This window comes from Callithrix jacchus, chromosome 9, assembly GCF_049354715.1.
Source record: "Callithrix jacchus isolate 240 chromosome 9, calJac240_pri, whole genome shotgun sequence".
In the NCBI taxonomy this organism is placed as follows: Eukaryota; Metazoa; Chordata; class Mammalia; order Primates; family Cebidae; genus Callithrix; species Callithrix jacchus.
In genome coordinates this window covers 41,421,027-41,444,660 of record NC_133510.1, presented here as the reverse complement: position 1 = coordinate 41,444,660, position 23,634 = coordinate 41,421,027, and the positions used below count along the sequence as shown (strand labels likewise).

General features: G+C 41.7%; 1 protein-coding gene across 8 annotated transcripts in view; it reads right to left on the bottom strand.

Moving 5' to 3' along the window:
* The window catches only part of TMTC1 (transmembrane O-mannosyltransferase targeting cadherins 1), a 309,327-nt gene extending 298,659 nt beyond the window's left edge, over nt 1-10,668 (bottom strand). For 5 of the 8 annotated variants that reach the window (XM_035255931.3, XM_035255932.3, XM_035255933.3 and 2 more), the window contains exon 1: nt 9,710-10,172. In XM_035255931.3, the coding sequence (XP_035111822.3) occupies nt 9,710-10,011 (302 nt within the window). In that variant the 5' untranslated portion in view covers nt 10,012-10,172. Of the gene's footprint in view, nt 1-9,709; nt 10,173-10,548 lie in introns of those variants that run through there. The other 3 variants (XM_035255934.3, XM_078339007.1, XM_078339008.1) reach the window with 1 other exon arrangement.
* Between the last annotated feature and the right edge of the window lie 12,966 nt (nt 10,669-23,634).

Sequence of the window (23,634 nt, the reverse complement as noted above, 5' to 3'; positions counted from 1 at the left end):
AGACACACGCTAGCTATATACTAGAGTCCTTCCTCAAAAGGACCCCAACTCCACGTCAATCAAATGGCTCTACCTCAAGGAACTGGCATAAGTCTGCAAACTGGGTAAGACATCATGACTCTCCATTGTGGTGACCCAAGCCTGATTCCTGGTCCTGAACCTGGAGTTTTCCTGGAATAAAGATCAAGCAAAATTTTAGAGGGCTGCTCATGTGCTTCATTCCTCAGGACAATATGATTCATTAGCCACCACCAATGATTGCTGTAGGTCAAAACATTCTGATTACCACTGTGTCCCAGAAGCCCATCATGGTCAAAGCATTCAGCTTGTCTTTGGCAGCTAAACTCTGCCACTTGGTCTTTGGTACTCCTGGATCCCATCACCCCATGAAGTCAGAAAGTCCACCTCAATGGCAGCATCTCCCACATCACACCTGGCCTACAGAAGAGACTCACCAAAGAGCTTCTTGAAGTTGCAGGTGCTCCTTCACCAATGTAATTCTCAAAGTTTCAGAAAAGGGAAAGTCATCTGGCCCTCTCTGGGAATACAATGGAGGCATGAGAGGGTGTGTGTGCAGGTGGCATGTGATAAACGTATGCCAACATTCCTATCTCAGTGAGCCTTTGCATTCCTTTCTCTACATTATGCCAGGGAGATTTTGGCATCTTAACTTCATTAAACATGGGCCCCCATGAGTCCCAGTGGTTCTCAAGCATCTTAATCATCTGGAGTGGTAGCTATACCTGTTGATTCGCTGATTCCATCCCAAGATATTCCAAGGCAATAGATCTGAATTAGTGCCCAGAGATCTGCCCCAAACAACCCCATGTGATTCAAAGCCAGGTGATACTCAGAACAATGGGAGACAGGTCTCAAAGCTTAAGGAAAGGCTGCCAGGGTTGCCCAGCTTGCCAGAAAAGCCCAGGTTTCTCAGTCATGATGCAACATACATTCTTTTCCAAAAATATACAAACCAGGGTAAAGAAAAAATGAAAAGTATCCCTTTATGATCTGTTTCTGGTGTCTACAGTGATGGGTTCTCCAATGCTTTCTGTGTGGGTTTCCACAGCCCAATGCTAAGGACACAGCACATTCTCCTGTCTACCTCTATTACTGTTCATCTTTCTTTCCCCCACCCCTCTTGCCATCATTACAGCTCTCAAATGCTTATAAGGGGTTTCCATAGTCTTCTTAGATCACTCAACCAATAAATAACAACATCTGGTTCTTCTCATTTTTCCTCTAAGGCAAATCCCGCTGGCCCTCAATCATTTTGGTTGCTCTTCTTCTGCATTCCCTTCAGTAGCAGGAATAAATCAGCAAATCATCATCACTTAATGTATCTGAAGTACCAAACGATGTAATTCCCAGGCACCGATGCAAACAACAGTGCAGAGGGGAGACTGACACTCTGCAGCAAAAGCAAAATCCATGGCTTTGATTTGAGTCCAATGCATCACATCCTTATCTGGCTATGAGGAAGCTGCCCCATGGGAAAGCTGCTCCATGGGAAGCAAGGTTGTTGTCACTGTCACATTAGTACTAGAGTAATAGTACAGCTATTAGAGTAATAATTGTACCAAAGAAAGGGTAAGAAAACTGAGGGCAGGAAGATCAGTAAACATATCTGGAAGGTAGAAGAAAATCCTCACAAAGAGGGCCAGCAAATAATAAAAATTAGAACAGACCAAGGCCAAATATTTCAGTTTTAACTGAGCTGTCAATTTTTAACACTTTGTTTTCTTTTAAAGATGTGTGCTTGGTGGAGCACCTGTGTGTATGCAGCCTGACATCAACTCCCCAGAATTACACAGACTTCCCAGCTAAGGGAAAAGTCCCTCACAAAACTCCTCACACTTCAGACATCAGCTACAAGTTCCCGAGGCCATTGGTACTTCTGACCAACTGGCTACACATAATCAGAGCCTCTCACAACTCTCAATTTCAATCATTCATCAGAGCAACTCACAGAAATTTGGAAACCCTTATACTTATGGTTATAGTTTTCTTATAAATGATACAAGTTAGGACCAGTCAAAGGAAGAAACCTATGGGACAATGTCCAGGAGGGTCCTGTGCATAAATGTTCTGTTTCTTCAGGATGCTTCACCCTCGCAGCACATCAACCTATGATTGATTAATGAACCAGGGAAGTTCAAGCAAACTTCAGTGTCCACAGTTTTTATTGGGTGTCCCAAAATGTAGGCGTGATTGATTGAAACACTGACCACATAACAACTCAATTTTCAGCCCCTCTTCCCTCCTAGGAGGTTGGGATACAGGAGTAATATCACATGCCTTGCAGCCCCAATCCTCTAATCATATAATTGCTCATTATACCACAACCAGTCCTCATCCTGTAACCATCTATGAGCCCACCATGAGTCAACTCCTTTTTAACATAAACTTAGGTGTGATCCCAGGAGTCCATCATGAATAATAATGACATTCCTTTCACTTTGGAAATTCCAAGGGATCAGAAACTTCCCCCCCAAGAATCCAGGACAAAGACAAGAAAAAAATCAGTCATGTTAGTTTCTCTGATAAAATATTTTCAGGTCCTTGTACTCTATTTACTTCAACAAGGCCATTCCTTATAGAAAGCATAGATGAATTTTAGGACCCTGAGATCAGAATGTTGTGAGAACCCCTTATAATTCTGGATTTTGAAGGTACAGCTATTGTCTCTCACCTTGAACTTTGCAGCAAGCATCTACCAACCATCTGTACTTCAATATGCCACCCAAGAAGAGTAAGATCCAAAAGTGCTACACATCTTCAATCTCTACCTAGAGTTACAGTCCCGGCAAGTTACAATAGAAAGTCACAGTCATACCTTTCAGAATCTTTCAGTAAACAGAATCCACTGATATCCTCTGTATATATCTGAGGAAATTCCTAGTCTGCCTCCACTTTTCTCTTTGCGAGAGAAAGAACAAAGGTAAATTAGCCAAAAAGGAAACCAAGTAAATTTTTTCTCTACATTATAATTCTGTAACCTTACCTTAGTATTGACCTGAATAATCTGAACATTCACAAAAAGGATTTATTCATTCTTTAAAAAATTAATTTATTTTTAATTGACAAATAAAATTCCTTCTTTCAGTGATTATTCTTGAGTCCCTACTTTGCAAGCCAGGCTTAGTTCTAGGTGCTACAGATAAACCTCACGGAGCTTACACTGTAGTGATGGGAGGTAAAAATCAACAATAAAAATAATGACAGACAGCATCATTCAGAGGAATACTAAGGCAAAGCAGCATAAGGAAACAAGGGTAAAACACAGAGGAGTGTTTGCTACTTTAGACGACCTGGCCACCAGGGAAGGCCTCTGGGATGAAGTGACATTTATGCAGAAATTGAAGGTGGTGAGCACACAAGACCTGCACAGATCTGGGGAAAAGCATTCAGGAAGAACCATCAACACATGCAAGGCCTTTGGTAGAGTGGGTTTTGCCTGTGCAAAGAACAAGGGCTCTGGAATGCTGGTGCAGAGAATGAGGTGGACAATGGTAGACTAAGGTCAGAGAGGTAGCCACAGGGCAGATCAAAAAGGATGCTATGGAACAAAAACCATATCTTATCATTTGGGAAAGGAACACTGCCATTGTGTGGGCATGATCAGACATTCCTTACCCCTCTCTTTACGTGAGATGACAACATCCTCAAAGTTAGAAAAAATATGAATGTAGCTCCAAAGAAAGATAGAAAAGACACTGGTTGGTAATAATAAACTGCTTCAGAAGGTGACTTCCCAGCCTTCATTCAGGGACTCACCTATAAAAACCCTCGTGAGTCCAAAAATATATCCCTCTCACTTTCCATCCCTCCTACACTACAGACTGTAGTCTAAAGCATATCCTACCAGATTATAACCACAACCTCCTCTTCTTGGAGCTTCCAAGATAACCTTAGCGTGGCAAAAATTTTTCAAAGGCAGTTTTTCATTTTTCTTTATAAAAGTTTTCTTGCCTCCAATCACATTTGCCCTTGACTATTTCTGTCATTGAACATCCCAGACAATCTAGTCACATATCATAGAGAATCTTCATTTGCTTTCTACGATGGACTTAGAAAACTTATCAGCCGTGTAGCAACAGGCTGTATCAAATGAAATTCCACAGAAGTCAAATGAAAAGGAATAGAACCAAAAGGAACATATCAACATTTATTTAAGGTTGTGGGCATGAAGGTTAGTTAGTGTTTATTTTCGCAGTTGGAATACTATTTGTAACTAAAAGATGCAAACTGTTGCAAAAAACTTTCAAGATCAAGCATTAAAATGTTGCAAATTCCTACAGCTGTGCATATTGAGATGTTCTATTTTTTATCTCTGACGTTTTAAACCACCCACTTTCACTCTTACAGTTCATAATACCACCAGAAGCCCTTAATAAAATAAAGTATTATAGCAAATATAATCTAATAGGCTAAACACATAGAGAGATAATCAGGAGTTTAAAGTCCTTTAATTTGCTTAGTTTCTCCATCTTTAACATTAAAAAAAATCATTGGTTCTTGCTTGTTGAAGCAGACTTCCACTTGCTTACTGAATGAAATGGCACTGTAAACAATTCAGCAATACCTTCTTCCCAAGAGAAGGGAGGTATACAATTAAAAAGTTAAGTTTCTTTTAAACCATTCAGGACCATTTTTTCCAGGGAGGTGTTATGGACATCATAGAGTTTGGTTCTGTGTCGATTCACTGTCTACAGAGTAGCTTAATGCATTCTTCTTGATTTCAGGCTTACAAACAGGTCATGGCCAGAGAAGGATAAAGAAGCAAAATCTTAAAAAGAAAGTTATTGCTACAGAGTCACAGATGTTTTGACTCTGTACAACTATGGTCCAAAAATACTCCTGAATGCCCTTGGGCATGATCTTATGAAAAGACAAAATCTGAGATTTGATTGGAAACAGAAATTTATTATAATTCTAAATCCACTTCAAGTAACACAAAGAGATGTTCATTTGTACCAGTTAGGGTTTGACTAGAAAAGCAGAATTACCAAGACTGATTCAGAAGAAGGGATGTATTACAGGGATCTGACCTTTTACAATTGCTGGAGCTGGTTAAATAGCCTATGTAAGTGTGATGCTTCTGTGTCTATAACTCAAGTTGAAAGCCAGCAGAGCAGCAGTGCCATTCTGGAAGAGAGAGTAAATGGACTTGAAGGAGGAAGAAGCAAGGGCAAGCTGGAACCCACAAGGATGAGCTAAAATATATGTCTGGTTCCCACTGCCTTTAAGGCTCCAACTGTAATAATGCAAGTGGCTTGCAAAAAGTCTGGCACTCCTTCCTGCAGAGCTGCATACCACACCTGTACATGATTCCTAGTACCTGAAAGAGAAAGCACTGGAGGAGCTGAGGGCCTGGCTGCTGCTGCAAACCAACAGCAGGTTCACCAGCATTTCTGTGACAATGTGCACGAGGCCTGGCAGCAACAAAACCCATGCCAACCTTCTGAATGCGATCATGGCCACTTCACTTTCACCCTCCAAATCTTGCAGAAATTTTTCTTATGGTTAGCCCTAACCCAGATCATCCTGCAAAAGCAATTCTAGGAAACATAGTCCCAACTTAGCTAAAGTGACGTAGTGCAAAGCCACCACATCTTGGTAAGCTGCCTTCATATGCCATTGTCCCATGCCATCAAAACTGGTAAAGTAGATGGTCTGATAACCCATTTCCTCATTTCAAATTTTAGCTAATTCCTTATTTGAAAAAATATATAATTAGTATCTTTGCCACCTAAGTAAGTACCTTTATTATTTATTAGTACACAAACAAGCACCTTTATATCAATAAGCATTATGCATCTATAAATTACATTTATTCTTAAGGAAATTTCTAGCTCTCAGTATGTGTGACATACATTCGATGAATCAAAAATAAATGTATGTTTTAATAAAACATATGTTTAGAGTTTTGCATTAGGAAAGATCCTTTGAGGAGGACAAAAGACAAGCTACAGAGTAGGAGAAAATATTTACCAATCACATACTTGACAAAGTACATATATCTAGAATATGTAAAGAACTTAAATACTTGGCATTAAAAAAATACACTTAAAAACGGGCAAAAGACACAAAGGCACATTTACCAAAGAGAATAGGGAAAATGGGCACATGAAAAGATGTTTAATATCATCAGCCACTAGGGAATGGTAAATTAATGCAGTACATATTTAGATGTGATATCACTACATACCTGTCAGAATGGCTACAGTAAAAAACAGCAACAATACAAAGTGCTGGCAGAGATGCACAGAAACTGGATTACTCAGACACTATTGGTAGGAACATCCAGAAAACAGTTTGGCAGCTTCATATAAAGCATATGCATGTGCAGCCACCACATGACCCAGCGGACTCCTGCACATTTATCCCAGAGAAATAAAAATTTATGTTTACACAGAAACCTGTAAATTAATTTTTATAGAAGCTTTATTTGTAATAGCCAAAAGTTGGAAACAACCCAGATATCCTCAACAGGTGGATAGTTATACAAACCGTGGTATATCTATACAATGGAATACAACTCAGCAATAAAAATGAATGAACTATGGATACATGCAACAGCCTGAATGAAGCTCCAGAGATATGCTGAGTGAAAAAAGCCAATCTCAATAGGTTATATGCTATGTGATTCTGTTTATACAACAGTATTAAAAAGACAAAATGATAAAAATGGAGAATAGATTCATGGCTGTTATGGAGCAGGGTGAGGGGATAATGGATTAGGTAGTTGTTATAGATTAGGTGTCCATGACTGCAATAAAGAAGTACCAAGGATCCTTGGGATGGAACTGTTCTGTATCTTGACTGTGGAGGTAGTCTCTGAAATCTACACGTATGATAAAGCTGCACAGAACTAAATACACACTTAGCAAAATTAAAAAAAATAGAAGTACATATAAAATGGGTGAAATCTGACTAAATGCTGTAGATTGCATCAATGTCAATTTCCAGGTTGTAATATTATACCATAGTAATGCAGCACGCTACCATTGGGGGAAATGGACAGAGCATAAGGAATCTGTATTATTACTTTAAACTTCATGGGAATGCACAATTATATTTTTAAAAGTTTTTTTAAATGGGTTTGAAATCTCAAAGTTTTTCACTTAAGCATTATTTAAAATTCAGTTAAAATGGTTTGCACATATTTAAAGGGCCCCTTGAATTGTGTTTTCACTAAAATAAAAATCACAAAGACATAATCTATGTGAAGTATCTAGGCCAACGCTTGGTTCATAGTGAACAGTTAATAAATGTGGCTTTCTGTCCTTCCTTGTACCATCCTGTAGAATTATGTGGGTCTAAAGTCATTGATGTCCTCCAGCTTCATGCTATTGCACTAGAAGATGCAGTTTCACCTCGGCTGACTATAGAGAAAACTGTCCAATCTTATTTAAATCAGTACATGTAAGCACAGAAAGACTACTTAACATTCTCTTTCTGAAGAGGCAGCTGTCTCTTTCCAATTAGTGCTGTGTTGCTCTTTCTAGATTTGTAACTCAGTCTTCTCAAAAAAAGAGTGTATCTTTTATAGGCTGTAGCATACAATATCTAGAGAGCCATGCCTCTTCAATACCAAGCTGCTTGTTACAATCAATGACTACCACAAGTCCCTCAGCTCTCTTCCTCCCAAACCTCTCAACTCTCCTTTGCTCTTGTTCTGTCAACCTCTAGCTAATTTTCCTCTTAATAGATGGCCTTACCTCTGTCTACTTCCTCCACCCTTCTCTTTTCTGTGCCTGCTGTCTCCATTACAAAGAAAAATAAAACATTTTAGGTGAGGCGCGGTGGCTCATGCACACAAGCCAGCACACTGGGAGGCTGAGACTTAAAGATTGCTTAGGCCAGGAGTTCAACACCAGCCTAGACAACATAGGAAGACCCCATATCTACAAAAAAAATTTTTAAATATACCTGGGTGCATAGCATGTACCAGTAGTTTCAGCTACTTGAGAGGCTGAGGCAGGAAGATTGCTTATGCCCAGGAGTTTCAGGCTGCAGTGAGCTATAATCATGCCACTGCCTCCTTGCTGGAGGACAGAGTAAGATCCCACATCAAAATAAAGAGAGAGAGAGAGAAAGAAAGAGAGAGAGCGAAAACATAGAAAAGAGAAGAAAACATTCTAGAAAGTCAAGAAGTGAAAACACCCTGCCCTACTCTCCAGCAAGCAGGCACAGACATTTGACTCTGCCCTTTTTAATTGAAAAGTACTCAGACCTGTGACCAGGATGGTCTCCATGGCTGTTAAAAAGACAGCAAGCACATCTCATGTTGTGAACTTGCACACCTGAAATTAACCAACAACCCTGACTGTAATAAATGAAAAAGCAGGTCAATCTAGAAGTGAAACATTTATATTTGTCCCATCTAAGGAGATTTTAAGAAACACCTGGGAAACGGAATAACGAGGTTAGCCTAGGTTATCTTTCAGTAGAAATCCAGAACAGCTTTCTAAGAGGACAAATGTCTATATTCTCTTCAGAGTCAAATGTGTAATTTTCTCACTCTCCTTAAAACCATTAAACTTTCAGTGTAAGACTTAAGTCAAAACACCATGAATTGTTGCCGATTGCTATGGTTTCTTTTCTGAGTCATCAGAGACACCTGTCAAGAGACCTAAGCCTCCCAGCCAGAACAGGCTTTTCAAGCGGCCAACCCAGTCTCAAATAATCATTACCATAAACACGGGTTCCTATTACACCCGTTGGAAAAAGGCTTAAAACGCCATAATACCGCACCAATATTATTTCAACAGTTTTGACCAGCGCATTAAAATGAGCTTAAATGCTGAGCCACATTATAAAGGGTTGAGTCAAGCTCTTGATGTGTAAGCACTTCCCTCAAATGAGCGCTTCTCTTTTTTCCTCTGAAACTAGCTAAATTCAAGAAAATACTCCACCCCACAAAAACCTGGCATATTCTCCCTTCTCTTTACACTTATTCACACCAGAAATGCTGAATCATGACTCTGAGGTTGTAAAAGAAAAACTGTTTCGGCTGGGACCCCAGGATCCCTGGAGAAGCCTATGGTCTGCGTTCCTTCGCTCTGCACCTTCTACAAGTCTAGATCTGGAGCGGTCTGGCAGATTGGTGAGCCTCGAGGAGCAGCCAAGGGTGCAAGGCGGGGGCCAGGGGGAGTCTTCTGCTACCTTTCCCGCTCCTCCCCTAAACCCACGCAGCCCTGGCAGCTCAAGGCTCCCGCCTCGTCTCATCTGAACGAAAACCTTAAGGGGCTGATACACTTCTCATCTGCAAAGCTGCCCAACAGCCTCCGAGAAATTCTCAACTTGGAAGCATCGCCACCACCGCCACCCCTCCGGAAACCTCTGGGTCCGCGCTGTTCCCACTTGGTCACGATCCGGCAGGCGATAGGGTGCGGAGGCGGTTCCACCAGCCCGCTCCCAGCCCTGCTTGGAGAGAGAAGCCCGCCGAGAGCGCAGACACTTGAGAAACTCGATCCCAACTCCCCAGCCGGCGCCTCCGGAACCACCCCGAGAGCCCAGAAGAGCCGGGCCCTGGATCCCGGAGCAAAGTGCCCTGCACAGCCCGGAGAGGAGGAAGGCGTGGAGGGAAAGGGCGGCAAAAATGAAATGCCCCCAAACCAGTCCCGCAACTTCTCCCGGCCCGAGGGAGGGCGGAGGGTAGGGGCGGCGGCGGCGGCTAGCGCGAGGTGGGGGACCGACTCACTTGAAGGTGAGGACGCAGAGCGGCCGGTAGGACTTGTGGCTGGTGTTCTCGGCCATGCCCTTGCCCCAGAAGTCGTTGGTGAAGATGCCCCAGCGGAGCGGGGCGCCGGGCCGCACGTCGGGGTTGTTCACGATCGCCCACACATCGTCGTGCACGAACTCGCCCTGCAGGGAGCGGCAGTAGCACAGGTAGCTCGCCCCGGCCAGCAGCGCCGCGGCGCCGGCCCGCGCGAGCCCGCAGCCCCGCCGCCGGGAGGGTGCGCGGTCCCCGCCGCCGCCTCGGGCAGAGGTGATCACCACCATCGCGCCGCCGCCGCCGCTGCTGCCCTGGCCTCTCCCGGGCGTCTGGCATCCTCCACTACCGGGGCCCCGGCGGCGCGCGGCGGCTACCCGGAGGGGAGCTCCGACATGGTGCTGCGGCAGCTGGACCTGCCGCGAGCGCCAGGCGCTCCGCCGCCGCCTGTGCCTCCGAGTTGGCCCAGCTGCAAATAAACAGCAGTCCCCCCGCCTCCCCCGGCCATCGCCACCTCCTCCGCCCCACTGCGCATGCCCGCTCGCTCTCTCCTCCACCCCCCAATCCCGGGACGAGGGCTGGTTCCCCGCACAGCCCCGCGCCCTCTGCCCCCGGCCGCCTCGCCTGCAGGTGGAGCGGGGTTCGCGGGGCGCGGCTGTCCGGGAGAGGCGGGGAAGGGCACCCCGGGGTACCCGGCTGTGCTCACCCTCATGCCCCAGCCCCCATTGTTCTCCCCCGAATGGGGCTGGGGAAGAGCACATCTGGCGGACCCCTCCACGAGGGACCAGGCGGTTTACAGGTGCGCAGCCTGGAACCCCCACACCCACCTTCCAGGGAGAAAAGTGCCGCTGCTTCTCGGGAAGTTCCCGGCTTTTCAGCACCCGGGACAACAGCAGCGGCGCCGGGAGAGACGCCGTCCACCCGCCCGGCGCTCTCGTCAAGTCGCCGGCTTCGTGCTCTCCTGCCCGGGCTTTCTCTCACCCTCCAGGCGCTGTCTCCCGCGGACCCAGCCTCCGGCGGAGGAACCTGCGGGGACAGAGAGCAGCTTCCCCAAAGCCAGGAGAAGGGGTATCCCCAGACAACGACATCCTGCTCTCCCTGCCCGGGGATGTTCAAGAGTCGCCACCGGCTGTTTAACTTTACAGCCCATTTCTTGGTCCGCACTTACAAAAAGTCCCAGGTTCGAGTTTTGGTTTGGGCCTGGGAGCTGAATTGGTTTCTGAAACATTTCTTATTTTATTGTTTGTTTAAACTCAAGATAATTTGGAAGATGCCAAGCAAACTACTTTTTCTATCCAACTGGATCACTTGGGTCTCATTATTTCCTGGACTGTGGGCGTGTGTGAACTGTCCTGCTAATTCAGTACTGGGCAGGGAAGAAGCAGGGATGGGGAGGAGTTGTATTAGGGCCTCTGGCTGTGGCTCCAAAACTTCCAATTTATCTGAAAGATTGTTTTCTTTTTTTCAATACTGATTATAATAATACGTCTCAGAGTGATGACTACTAGAATTTCTCCAGGTCTGAAAATTCTATTAGTTCTTTCAGTCACCTTGTAAGTTTCCATTGCTCAGTGTTAGAAGTTACCAGGAATTTTAAACATCCAGATAGAAAAAGGGAAAATAAAAAGTCACCCTTTTATTTTCATCCTCCTTAAATCCTTAAAAAGTTCACCGACATAAAAAATAAAATCCAGAAATTATTCTACTATATGTGTATTTGTGTGGCTCTTCACTATAACAAGTTACTTTTTTTTTTTTTTTTTTTTTTAGTTTCAAAGTTTCAAGCCGGCGACTGGACGAGAGTGCCGGGCGGGTGGACGGCATCTCTTCCGGCGCCGCTGCTGTTGTCCCGGGTGCTGAAAAGTTACTTTTTAAAAAATTTTAAGACATATCTCAACAGTTGAAAACTCAATGAATTAAGATAAACTTATTGTAACTCAAAATACGTTTCACTTTCACTTTATTTGGTGACTTGAAATTAGTGACTGAGAAATAAAACTGGAAATCCTGGCCATGAATGTTTTCATTCTTTCATCAAAACCTTTCATCCTTGGTGACCTTACCATCCAGACCTTAATATCTAGACACACCTGAGTCTATCTCCTAACATAACACACGATAGTGTTTCCTCTTTCCCTGCCTATCAACTTAATAAAAATGTATTAAGAAGACACTTTGTGCTACAATATGCTAAGTATAGGTTGGATGACCCAAAGCTGCTCAAGTGTGTGTGTGTGTGTGTTTAACACCATAAAAGTCTAGCTAAGTTAACAGCTGGCTGGGATAGTGAAATTATCTTTGCTGAAATCACAGTAGATGTAATAAATCAATGTATCAGGCCGGGCACGGTGGCTCAAGCCTATAATCCCAGCACTTTGGGAGGCCGAGGCGGGTGGATCACGAGGTCAAGAGATCGAGACCATCCTGGTCAACAAGGTGAAAACCCGTCTTTACTAAAAATACAAAAATTAGCTGGGCATGGTGGCACGCGCCTGTAGTCCCAGCTACTCGGGAGGCTGAGGCAGGAGAATTGCTTGAACCCAGAAGGCGGAGGTTGCGGTGAGCCGAGATCACGCCATTGCACTGCAGTTTGGGTAACAACAGTGAAACTCCGTCTCAAAAAAAAAAAGGTTGGGCGCGATGGCTCAAGCCTGTAATCCCAGAACTTTGGGAGGCCGAGGCGGGTGGATCACGAGGTCAAGAGATCGAGACCATCCTGGTCAACATGGTGAAACCCCATCTCTACTAAAAATACAAAAAATTAGCTGGGCATGGTGGTGCGTGTCTGTAGTCCCAGCTACTCAGGAGGTTGAGGCAGAAGAATTGCCTGAATCCAGGAGGCGGAGGTTACCGTGAGCCGAGATCACGCCATTGCACTCCAGCCTGGGTAACAAGAGCGAAACTCTGTCTCAAAAAAAAAAAAAAAAAAAAATCAATGTATCAATCCTTACCTATAATTAACAGAGACTCTCTAGAGAGAATGTCTTAACCCCCAAAAGTGACTCTAGGCCAGGTGCAATTTATTTAAAAACTACAGCCTGTGCTCACACCTGTAATCCCAGCAGTTTGGGAGCCCAAGGCAGGAGGGTTGCTGGAGGCCAGGTGTTCAAGACTGGCCTAAACTACAGAGTGAGACCCTACTTCAAAAAATAAAATAAAGGCTCTAATAGCAGACTTTTTTTGGGGGGGAGGGGACAAAGTCTCACTCTGCCGCCCAGGCTGGAGTGCAATGGTTCACTGCAACCTCCACCGCCCGGGTTCAAGTGATTCTCCTGCCACAGACTCCAGAGTAGCTGGATATAGTGGCCCACACCACTATATCCGGGTAATTTTTTGTATTTTTAGCACAAACAGGGTTTCAACATGTTGGTCAGGCTGATCTTGGACCCCTGATCTCAGGTAATCCACTCACCTCGGCCTCCCAAACTGCTAGGATTACAGGTATGAGCCACTGCGCCCAGCCAGTGGTAGACTTTTATAAAGGGAAAGTCTTTTTTCCTTCCTCAAATCATCCTTAAGTCACCCTTGTCCAAGGAAAAGCCCTGATCAGCCCCTTCTTACTGGAGTTGTTTCCTTTTTTAGATGAAAACAGTATCAGAGTGCTCCATGACAGTGGAGAATAGTACAGGACTCAGGGCTGAGACCCCAACGAGATCATAAAAAGAAAAGATCAAGGAAACCTCAAAGCGAGATTCCTGGTTATCTAATCCTCTAGGTTCAGTGGTATCTGCATTCAATTTAGCTCAGATGACAAATTTGAGATTAAATTAAAATAGTGAAATACTTCAAGTCTTCTCAAGGACAATCAATTAGTAAATGTTTTTTAAAATGAGTTCCTTTAGAGCTCTATGATCTCCTAATTCAATATCGCTCTGTGTTGTAGGAAAAGTATAGAAGTACTGATGTCAGAGAGAGGTTTACATTGATATGCCAACCCATCAAGCCATCTGCTTCTCTCTCAAAGTGTGCAACACCCATCTTGGCTAATAAAGGGGCCCAAAAGTAAATTAGATTTATTTCTTGTTACTTAGCCTCTGATTATTTTTAAAGGATTTATAATTAGAGCAATATTACCTCCTAAAACACTTTGTGTCCACTCAAAGCAATTTATAATAAAACATAAATTATTGTAGAAGTGCCTCTCTGAGGCTCATATAGATTAAATCACTCATGCAAATTAAGATGGATCATATTTCTGAAAGAGATCAGGACACAACTAAAAACAAATCAAGGGCAACATATTGTAACACAACAAATTTCAGATTACTGGTGTCAAAGATTCTTTGCTTGACCAAACTGTAGTTATTCTTCTGAACCTTTTCCTAGGGCATCGGTGTACTTCCTTGTAAAATCCAGTTTTAGCAAAGAATGCTACTAAGTCAGTTTGGCAAGAGATATGGAGCATAAGAGGTTCTTTCTGTATTTGAAGTTGAGTCCAATCTCTCTTCCCCACTGAAGGACTACATTGCAGTGGTCCCTATAACTATCACAATGGTCCTGAATAAAGTCTACCAAGCTTTAACAAACACTGCCCCCTATGCTCTTTTTCAACATAATGATATCCTCTATTGAAATATAACCTACATAAATGTCCAAATGCAATGTTACAAAGGTAACATATAGTTTACGAAAGATATAATAATATAGTTTGCATTAAAATATAATTTTTGTGGTCTAGTTATTTAAATATTACTGTTCTTGAACAAAATACAGAAAAGTAGAAATAAGAACAAAAAAATTAAACTATCCCCCACCCCATGGGCCTGTGGTACAGCAGACAACATGTGCTCTAAGAAGCTGGCCCAACACCTGGCAAGGCAGGTGTAGGGCAGCCATGGGCTGTGCCCAGACCTTGGCCCAGACTGGCGGCAGCAATGGTGGCAGCAGAAGCAATAGTGGGAGCATGCTGCAGCCGCAGGAAAAAAAAGGGGCTCTTCATGAAGGTAAACTGTGTTCCCTTCCATCCATAAAGTCTCTCTGTGGCATCTGCACAGCAATAAAATTTACGAGTATCAAAAATTATTTGTGACCTTGCATTTTCTGGCACTCAGGCAATAAACTCTGTTAGTATATTACTACAAGATAAAAGTATACAAATGTACATTGCAAGAAAAAATATTGCAGGAAAGGAAAACCGTCTTTTCCTTCCTACCTTTCTTGGTTCCTGGCTGGATCTCTGTGACAAAAGACAGATTAACAAGAGAAAAGCATACACATTTGTTTAATATACATTTTATGTGACATGGGAGACTTCATAAGGAATTGAAGACCCTAAGAAATAGTTAAACCTGATTGTTTTCAAAGTAGGTTTGCTGAAGAATAAAGAAACATGGAAAAGTATGATAGGATAAAAATGGGCATGAACTAAGAGGTGTAAACTGGGGGAACCTTAGCAAGGCCTGTTTGTTCATATTTATCTGGGCATTGCTCCAGCTTTGGAAATAAGGGCAATCTCCTTAGAAGATAGAAAAGGCACCTCTCACATGAGCGTCTTATGACCTGCTTCATAGGAAGGTCAGAAAGTCCTTCTTGCATCTGCCATTTCTTGAATTCCTTTGGCTTAAAATATTCAATATGTCATGGTGTCATATATTGGAGTAGCATGTCCTGAACCACATTAATATCAAGGATTTGCCAGAATTCTTCAAAGAGTGGAATCTCTGGCTTTGAAAACTGCTGCAACATTGCAAAGCTAATATTCAAAGTCTTATAAATTATTGTGTATATAAGAACACGATTTTTATCTGAATGCAATTTTAATAACATACATTTTATTTTATATTTTAATTATACATAAATCAAAAAGCTACTTTTAGTGTCTTATACAACCTCTACAACTTACAGGAAATGTCAAAGGAAGCACTAAAGTGCCATTGTATAAATTTACATTTTAAATAGAACTCAGACTTATACCAAACAAATGTGAATGAAAAGTTAAACTTTTTAAGGAAAATTATTCCATCTGGATCAAGAGCTCTAGATGTACTTTATATTTCAAAATAAAGTATCAGACATTTATTCCAATGTTGTTGTAGCCTATAAAATACTCTTAACTGCTCTAGTCACAGTTGAATGAGCAGAGAAATGTTTCTCCAAATCAAAGAATATTTTTTAAAATCCTGATTCATAGCATTTGCTGATTTCCATGGTGCAAATATTTTCACCATGTTTTATTTTATGCAACCAATGTGACCTCACTGAACACAGAAATGGGAAGATGTATATAATAGCACATTACTCTACAGCATTTTCACCAAACAGGTACAGCAGCTATAAATAAGACCAAGAGTATATTAACGGTGAAATAATTAAAACGTGATGGGTTTTGAGCATTTTTATATTCATTTTAAATCTAATGTATAAAAATGGTTTATATTTTTTTTTATAAAAGTGTGTTTAACAAGTGGCTTACAAAATTCCCAAGAATGTAAGAATTAATTTTTGTGAACCAGTGTGAGTTTACTCCAGCACATTGTCAAATGAAATATGCTTGGTCATTATTTGTATTATAATTTTGAATTTGAGTAATAAGTAATGGGAGGTGTGCTCATTATACTTATGCAGCAAAGAACCTTACTGAACAAAAAGGTCTAGCCTTTGCCCTCAGCAATTGGGAGAGCACCTCTAGGCCCCTTGCCTCATAGGCATGTCTGTTTGCCTAGAGTTTTGGAGACTAAACAGTCTAATGCTATGGTTTATGGTGAGGGCCTTGAGCCACAGAGTCTCAGTTCTCTCTTCTGGGGAACTGGAGACTAAAGGCATGAAAAGGAACAGAATACGCCTCCCCAAAACATACCAGTTTGGTATCAGGATTGTTTTGAGGTGAAGGCAACTAGCTCTCTGTATTCCCACTTTTTGTTGAAAAGCAGGCCATAAATTTCTGTTTTTAAAGATATCTCCTCTCATACTCAAAAAAGAACTACTTCAGAGACAACTCTTAGTACTGGACAAGATGCTTATCTGTGTAACAAACATACTAAACAACCCTTGTTTACCAAACTTTCCTTTCCTTAATCCCTATGCTGCCCTCAAATCCTTGCCCTCATCTTATCCCTCTCCTCCAGAAATGAAGCCCTTTCCTTTGTCTAGCCTAAGATGGTATATAAACCCTCAATTCTAACTGCCTCCTTGAGTCACAATTCTTTGGTAACTTTCATGCATATATGTTAACTAAATCTGCTTTGCTAGCAGAGCACAGTGGTTCATGCCTATAATCCCAACACTTTAGGAGGTCAAGGTAAGTGCATCACCTGAGGTTAGGGGAGGGATAGAATTAGGACAAATACCTAATGCATGTGTCACTTAAAACCTAGATGTCAGGTGGATGGGTGCAGCAAATAACCATAGCACAGGTATACAACATGCATGCAGCATGTGTAAAACATGCATACAACATGCACATTACATACATAAGCATGCATAATACACATATAAAATGTATACAAATGCATTCATGTATGCAACACGCAGAAAACATACAACATACACAGCACATACATACTGCATGCATGCAACATGCATGTATGTGCATATCATGCATGATATATGCTTACAGCATGTATACTACATGTGTGAACTCTGCCCCAAAATGCACTACATGCACACAACATGCATACTAAATGCATACAACACACCTACAACATGCATGCTACATGCACACTACTGCATACAACATGCCTACAACATACTCATGACACACATACATGCATACAACATCCATGTCACATGCAAAACATGCAAACCATAACAAACATGTGTAGTACATGCATTCTAAATACATGCATGCCAGATGCACACTACATGCAAACAACGTGCACACATGCATACTCCATGTGAACAAAATGCATACTACTTGCGTTCAGCATTGCCACAACATACAAACAACATGGAGAAAAACAGCATGCCCACAACGTAAAGGCAACATGGAAAAAACACACACTACATGCCTATTATGTGAGTACTACATGCACAGATACAACATTCTTACAATATTCATACAATGTGTACCAAATGTGTACTACATACATGCCGCATGTGTGAGACATGCCTGCTACATGCATACAACTTGCATACTGTGTGCACTATATGCATACTACATGTACATACCATGTACACAACATGCACACTACATATGTACAACATGCATACTCTGCACACTGCATGCATACTACATGTATGTCACATGCATACCACATGTGCACTACACACATACAAAGTGCACTAAAACATGCAAAGAGCATGAAACAATGTACCAAAAGCATGCAAACAACATGTGAAAAGCATGCCTTAAGCACACATATAGTGTGCAAACAATGCCAATAACATGGATACTAATTGCAAGCATTATGTCTGGAGCAATCAGAGAATGCACAAACATGTTTAAAACATGCAAAAACATGCCTGTGGCATGGAAAAAACTTGCAATGTGGAAACCACGTGTGCAAAACATGCAAAGATCACACAGAAACATGGCTAAAACAGACAGCAGGCCTAAAATATGCATGTTACATACAAATAACATGCAATGAACATGTTTAGCTACATAAGTTGTAGGGCCCAATGTAAAATAAAAATGAGAGAACCTCTGCTCTAAAGTTATTAAGAATCTCAGGATGGTGACAATGGAGCATCAACCAAGAGTGAAGTCCTTCCATGCACTGAGTTCACCTAAGTACAGAGCTCTGTATAACTTCAAAATTTGCACATCTGTGAAGCCAGGCCTGGTTTGACCAGCAATTCTCTTCATATAATTATCTCCAACTACTTTAAATACTCCTGGCAAACAATGACCTTGGGACAGCCAAAATTAATGGCCTCAGGGAACCCAGGACCTAATAAAATACTTGCCATAAGTCAATGACATGGCTTGCATCTTACGTTATTAAAGAAGTTGGAAAATCTACCATGCTAGTTTTTTGTGTTTTTTTGCCAAGAAATAAAGATTATATCTAAGTTCAGATACTTTCCCTTGAGAAATTACAATCTCCCATCTTTCCTCGCTGTGCTGCTAACTCTTATTTCTTGGACTATTTTTCCATGTGTGAGTTAATCTAAAGGAATACGGATGAATCTTTTCAGGCTCCACAGTAGCTTACAAAAACTCCTTCTTAACTATATTTTAGATTTTCTTTGTGGCCATGTTACTATAAATGAGGCAGCCACGTTTCGTTGTTGTAGTCGTTGTTTTTGCACATCTTGGATAAGAGCTGAATATTGTGGCCTTTCCAGTTAAAAGACAAAATAGAAGCAGATTCTGGCTTCACGCTTTCTTTCACATCCTCTATCTCTTTCATCTCCCATTTGGTCAGTGATTTCATTCTTTCTCTGTTACATAGTTTAAGAGATTAGAAACTCATTTTTGTTCATCTAAGAGCTTTTTTTCAGAGAATTAGCGTTATACCTACTTGTAAGAAAATGAGTTTCCTGGCAATGCTGTCATTGCTACCTTACTGTATTTGTAGAAACACTCAAATGTTAGTATCTTCCCTTCATACTTGACCCAAAATTCAGATATCAGCTCCCATCAGGAGTGACAGTGATAGCAAACCCCTAGAACATGCCACAAATCCACTGACTCTCTGTGCACATAAAAAAACATGACTAACCAATTGTGATGGTTTTGCACATTAACTCCAGGTGCAACTTTAAAATCCCTCTCAACACTGCCTCCCAGACTGCCACTCTCTGTTAATCAGTTGGCCTGTGAGTGAAAACCCCTTTACCATCCCTGAGCCAGTGGAAGATGGCTGCAAGGAGGCATGGGTTCTAAAACATAAGATGCATCTTCTACATAAATGAAAGTCAAGCACTTACAAAGTGTTTTTACAGCTTTAGACGTTGTCACTTCCATTTGAATAAATGTATTACTGATACATTTTTAAGTAGGACTAAGAGGATTACATTCTTTGTACTTTGAGATATTTTTAAGTAAGTTTCCATAAAAGTTTTTACTGTTCTGCAAATATAGTACCAGATAATTGAAAATTACCATACAAGGATTCTATGACCATATTAGAGTATTTCTGTGAATATTGACACCTGAAAAATCTGAAAAATTTATGAAAAATTTGACTAAAAGCCATTTTAAAGAAATCTAGGCAAAAATAAGGGCCCCGATAATTAATATAGTTTTAACTATAACTAGTCATCACTAAACCCAATATGAGGGGTTTTCTGTGGGGTTTTTTGGCCTCCAAATTGAAATAAATTGTTTATGGATCAGAAGAGTTAATTGAATCTGTGTTTGCTAACAATAGCAAAAGTTTGATTCTCCAACTTGTTGGAAATGAGTTTATAACATCAGGAAGAACCCACACCAAGACAATGTATTGCTCACAATGGATGGCTAGTTTACTTTCTGCAGAAAAGGTGCAACTCGCCAGCAGTCTTTTCATGAGACCACACCTGAACAAAGGAGACAGAGATATTTATAATTTTCATAACCTGACACAATTGCCCTACTGCTGTGTCCAACTTCCATTGGCCAGAATGGGACCTCATATTCTATGCTTGACCTGATTGGCTAAAAACTTGGAAATTTCCTGAGTAGATAAAGGGGAAGGAAGACAAGGAAGAAGACAGGGAAGAAGCAGAAGCTAGTTAGGAGAAGGTCAGGAGGGCTTCCAAATAAGGAATGGCATGCACCAGAGTTTGGAGCTTGCCCAGCTCTGTTCAGTCATGCTGGAGTGAGTCAAGGTAGCTGATTTAAGATGTAGCTGATTTAGAGAATATATATGCATGGGTAAATGTTTATGCATAGCGGATAATGGCCATAGAGTAATAGATTATAACTCCTTATAATGTAGTCTAAGATAGAAACTTTGAAGAACTTTCTCATCTTTCACAATTCCCTTCTCTTTTTATTTCATAATTCTTCTTCAAACTTATCTAATAGGTCCTTGCTTCATTGTTCAGCTTGGTCTTCCTATAGAAGCAATTTCTCTGGATAGGGTGGAAGAGGAGTTGGAGATAGGTTAGCTGGGTAGTATTTATGAGCCTTTGCACATGTCCTCCAACACGGGGTATAACAACATCCTGCAAGAAGAAGCATATCTAATACCTCTACCAGGGAAGTGAGGACTGATGCCAAAGTGTCCTTCCATTTGCCAAACAGTTATCTGACCAGTTTGAAGTGGGGTTATTTATTCCTGAATTTCTGGCTAGTTCATTAGGTATGGCCATAAATCCCTGTAAGGCTCTTGTGATAATTCCATCTAGAGCTGTGTTATTTGGAATGAAAGTACAGCATTGGGTCTTAATTACTACACAAACACCACCCCTTTCAGCTAACATCATGTCAAGAGCAATCCTGTTTTCCCATGCCATTTGGCTGGTAGACCTTAAGTGTTCTGGGATTCCTTTAACAGCATCTTTTGTATAGTTAACACATCATTGTTGATTATAATAAATAAAATTTATCCAGTCTACATTTTTATTTATTGTCACCCATTAGAATAGTGTTAATTGAAATCCAGCAGCTCTCTGATCTCTGGCTTTAAATTGATTTGGAACTCCTCTTGGGATCCTGATTTCATCTAAGTACACATGAGAATCAAAGGACTCATCTGGGGCTCCTCTTATATGTCATTGGTGGGGTTCCTCTATCTTTGGTTGATGAAATGCCAAGGTAAAAGGGATAGCCAACTGGACTAGAGTGCAAGTACCACTCCAGTTATTTGGCAGAGTGTCCAGTAAAGGTCCCCCACAATACCACCATCTGTCCGCTTGGGGATGGCTGATGGAAGACTGATGCATTAGCTCTTGGAAGTGCCTTACTTCATTGTCTCCTGTGAATTTCCAAGGAATATGAAGTTCTCCTTCTGTCATAAGAGGCATAAAGTAAACTCTACCTTGAAAGATGGCGGTTTAACAGCCCTTGGGGGCTGACTCACAGGGTGTTGGACTTCAGGATATAGCAGAGAGAGAGAGCTTGGCACAGTTCATTGTTCCAGGCGGTGGAATCTTGAAAGACTCATGTATTCCAGATCTGTCTGGTGAGAGGACCACTTCAGTGGGAAAGGGACGATCTGTGCCTCTGACTTACCATGCGCACAAGTGTGACAGTCACTTTTATTTAGCGTGCAGACAGAATATTTAATTCATTCTAACCAGGCATTTGCATCTTGATTTGCTGTCTCAATAGCTAGGGTTTGTTTCAGATCATTTATCTGCACTACTGATACCTTTGTTTTATCATTAGGTGTGGGAATAATTTGAATAGTTGATGTTTAATCTAAGGCTGAGATGGCTGGGGTTGGAGAAGGGGAAGGAAGAAAGGGAAGAAGGCATATTTCAAACATACCTACAGGATCTTTCCTGTTTACATTTTCCCCAACGCCGTAAAGGTGATTTATAACAGGGTTTCTACCTGTAATTGCAGAAATCATGATAGAAATGAGGATAGGGTTGCATTGGTAAATTTTGCAACAGAGGAAGAGGTCCCTTTAGTGAAGTGGAGGCTGGATCTGAGATGAGTACAAACTCCTCCAGCAGAAGTCCAGCCTCCATATTGGGTAATCCCAGCTATTGTATGGCTGCCAGTCAGTAGGAACAAGGAATTGACTCCTGCACTGTAACCTGACGCATCAGTGAGGACTGGGAACTGCCAAATCGATTAGGGGACCAAAGCATAAGTATTTCTCTGAGGAAGTTAACTGTCTTTGACTACGTAAGTTTCCACAAGGCAAGCACCAAAGGTTATAACTTTGAGGGGAATCTGATCTAGTTATATTAATGATAAATGAGGAGTAACAAAAGGAAGGAAAGAAAAATAGAAGTAGAAATACATCAAATTTTTCTTAATTTTAACTTGGTAGGGTTTGGTCCGGGAACAATTGCCCAGGAACCTGAGGAAGCAGATACCTTCTTGACCCGAGTATGGGGGATCCATCCCTTCTTGGCGGTGGGGATGGCAGTATCGGTGGTCAGCAGCACAGGATGGGGTCCTTCCCAAGCTGGCTGAAGCTTCCCTCCTTTCCATTCTTTAATGAAGATGTGATCTCCAGGCTGATGTTGGTGTACTGGAAATTCCAAGGTGGTCACTGTGCTAAAAGACCTCTGGTTTGAAGAGGGGAGAGGGTGGAAAAGAGACCAAGTATATAATTTCTAAGAAACTGATCTTTTGTTTCAAATGTAGGAACATCAGCTGAGGAATGTAATTAAGGTAGTTCATATAGCATCTCATATGGAGATAAACCTATGTCTTTCCAGGGAGCCATCCTGATCCTTAATAAGGCAACAGGAAGGCATTTGGTCCACAATGAGAGGCTTTCTAAAATTAACTTAGTTAAGTGATTTTTAAGTGTCTGATTCATTCTTTCTACTCTCATACCTGAGGAAGGATATCAAGGAATATGATATTGGCATTCTATGTTTAATGTCTGGACCAATTTCTTAATGATATCTGTGGTAAAGTGCATTCCATTGCCTGAGTCAAGGTTATTTATTAATCCAAATCTCTGTACAATATGCTCAACTAAGGCCTTTACTACATTATTAGCAGTAGCTTTCAAGAAAAGAATAGCTTCTACCCAATAAGTGAGATGATCAACTATCACCAATTGGCCTACTGGTGGCATCTCAGTGTAATCCACTTGTACACTTTGGAATGGCCTTAACCATGGAGTTATTCCACCCAATGAAAGTTCTTCCACCAGTGGTTAAGGCCTTAACCATGGAGTTCTTCCACCCAAGGTTAAAGCCTACTGGTGGCATATCAGTGTAATCCACTTTGGAATGGCCTTAACCATGGAGTTTTTCCACCCAATGATAATTGCTTTAGAGCCTTGCTTGTTTGTTTTCTTGCAGATGAAACAGCCATCTGTGACCTGCTTGGCCAGAGTGTAAATCCCAATACATCCACAGACTCTAAGAACTGCATCATACAAGACCGGAGAACTCTGGTGTGTTCCTTG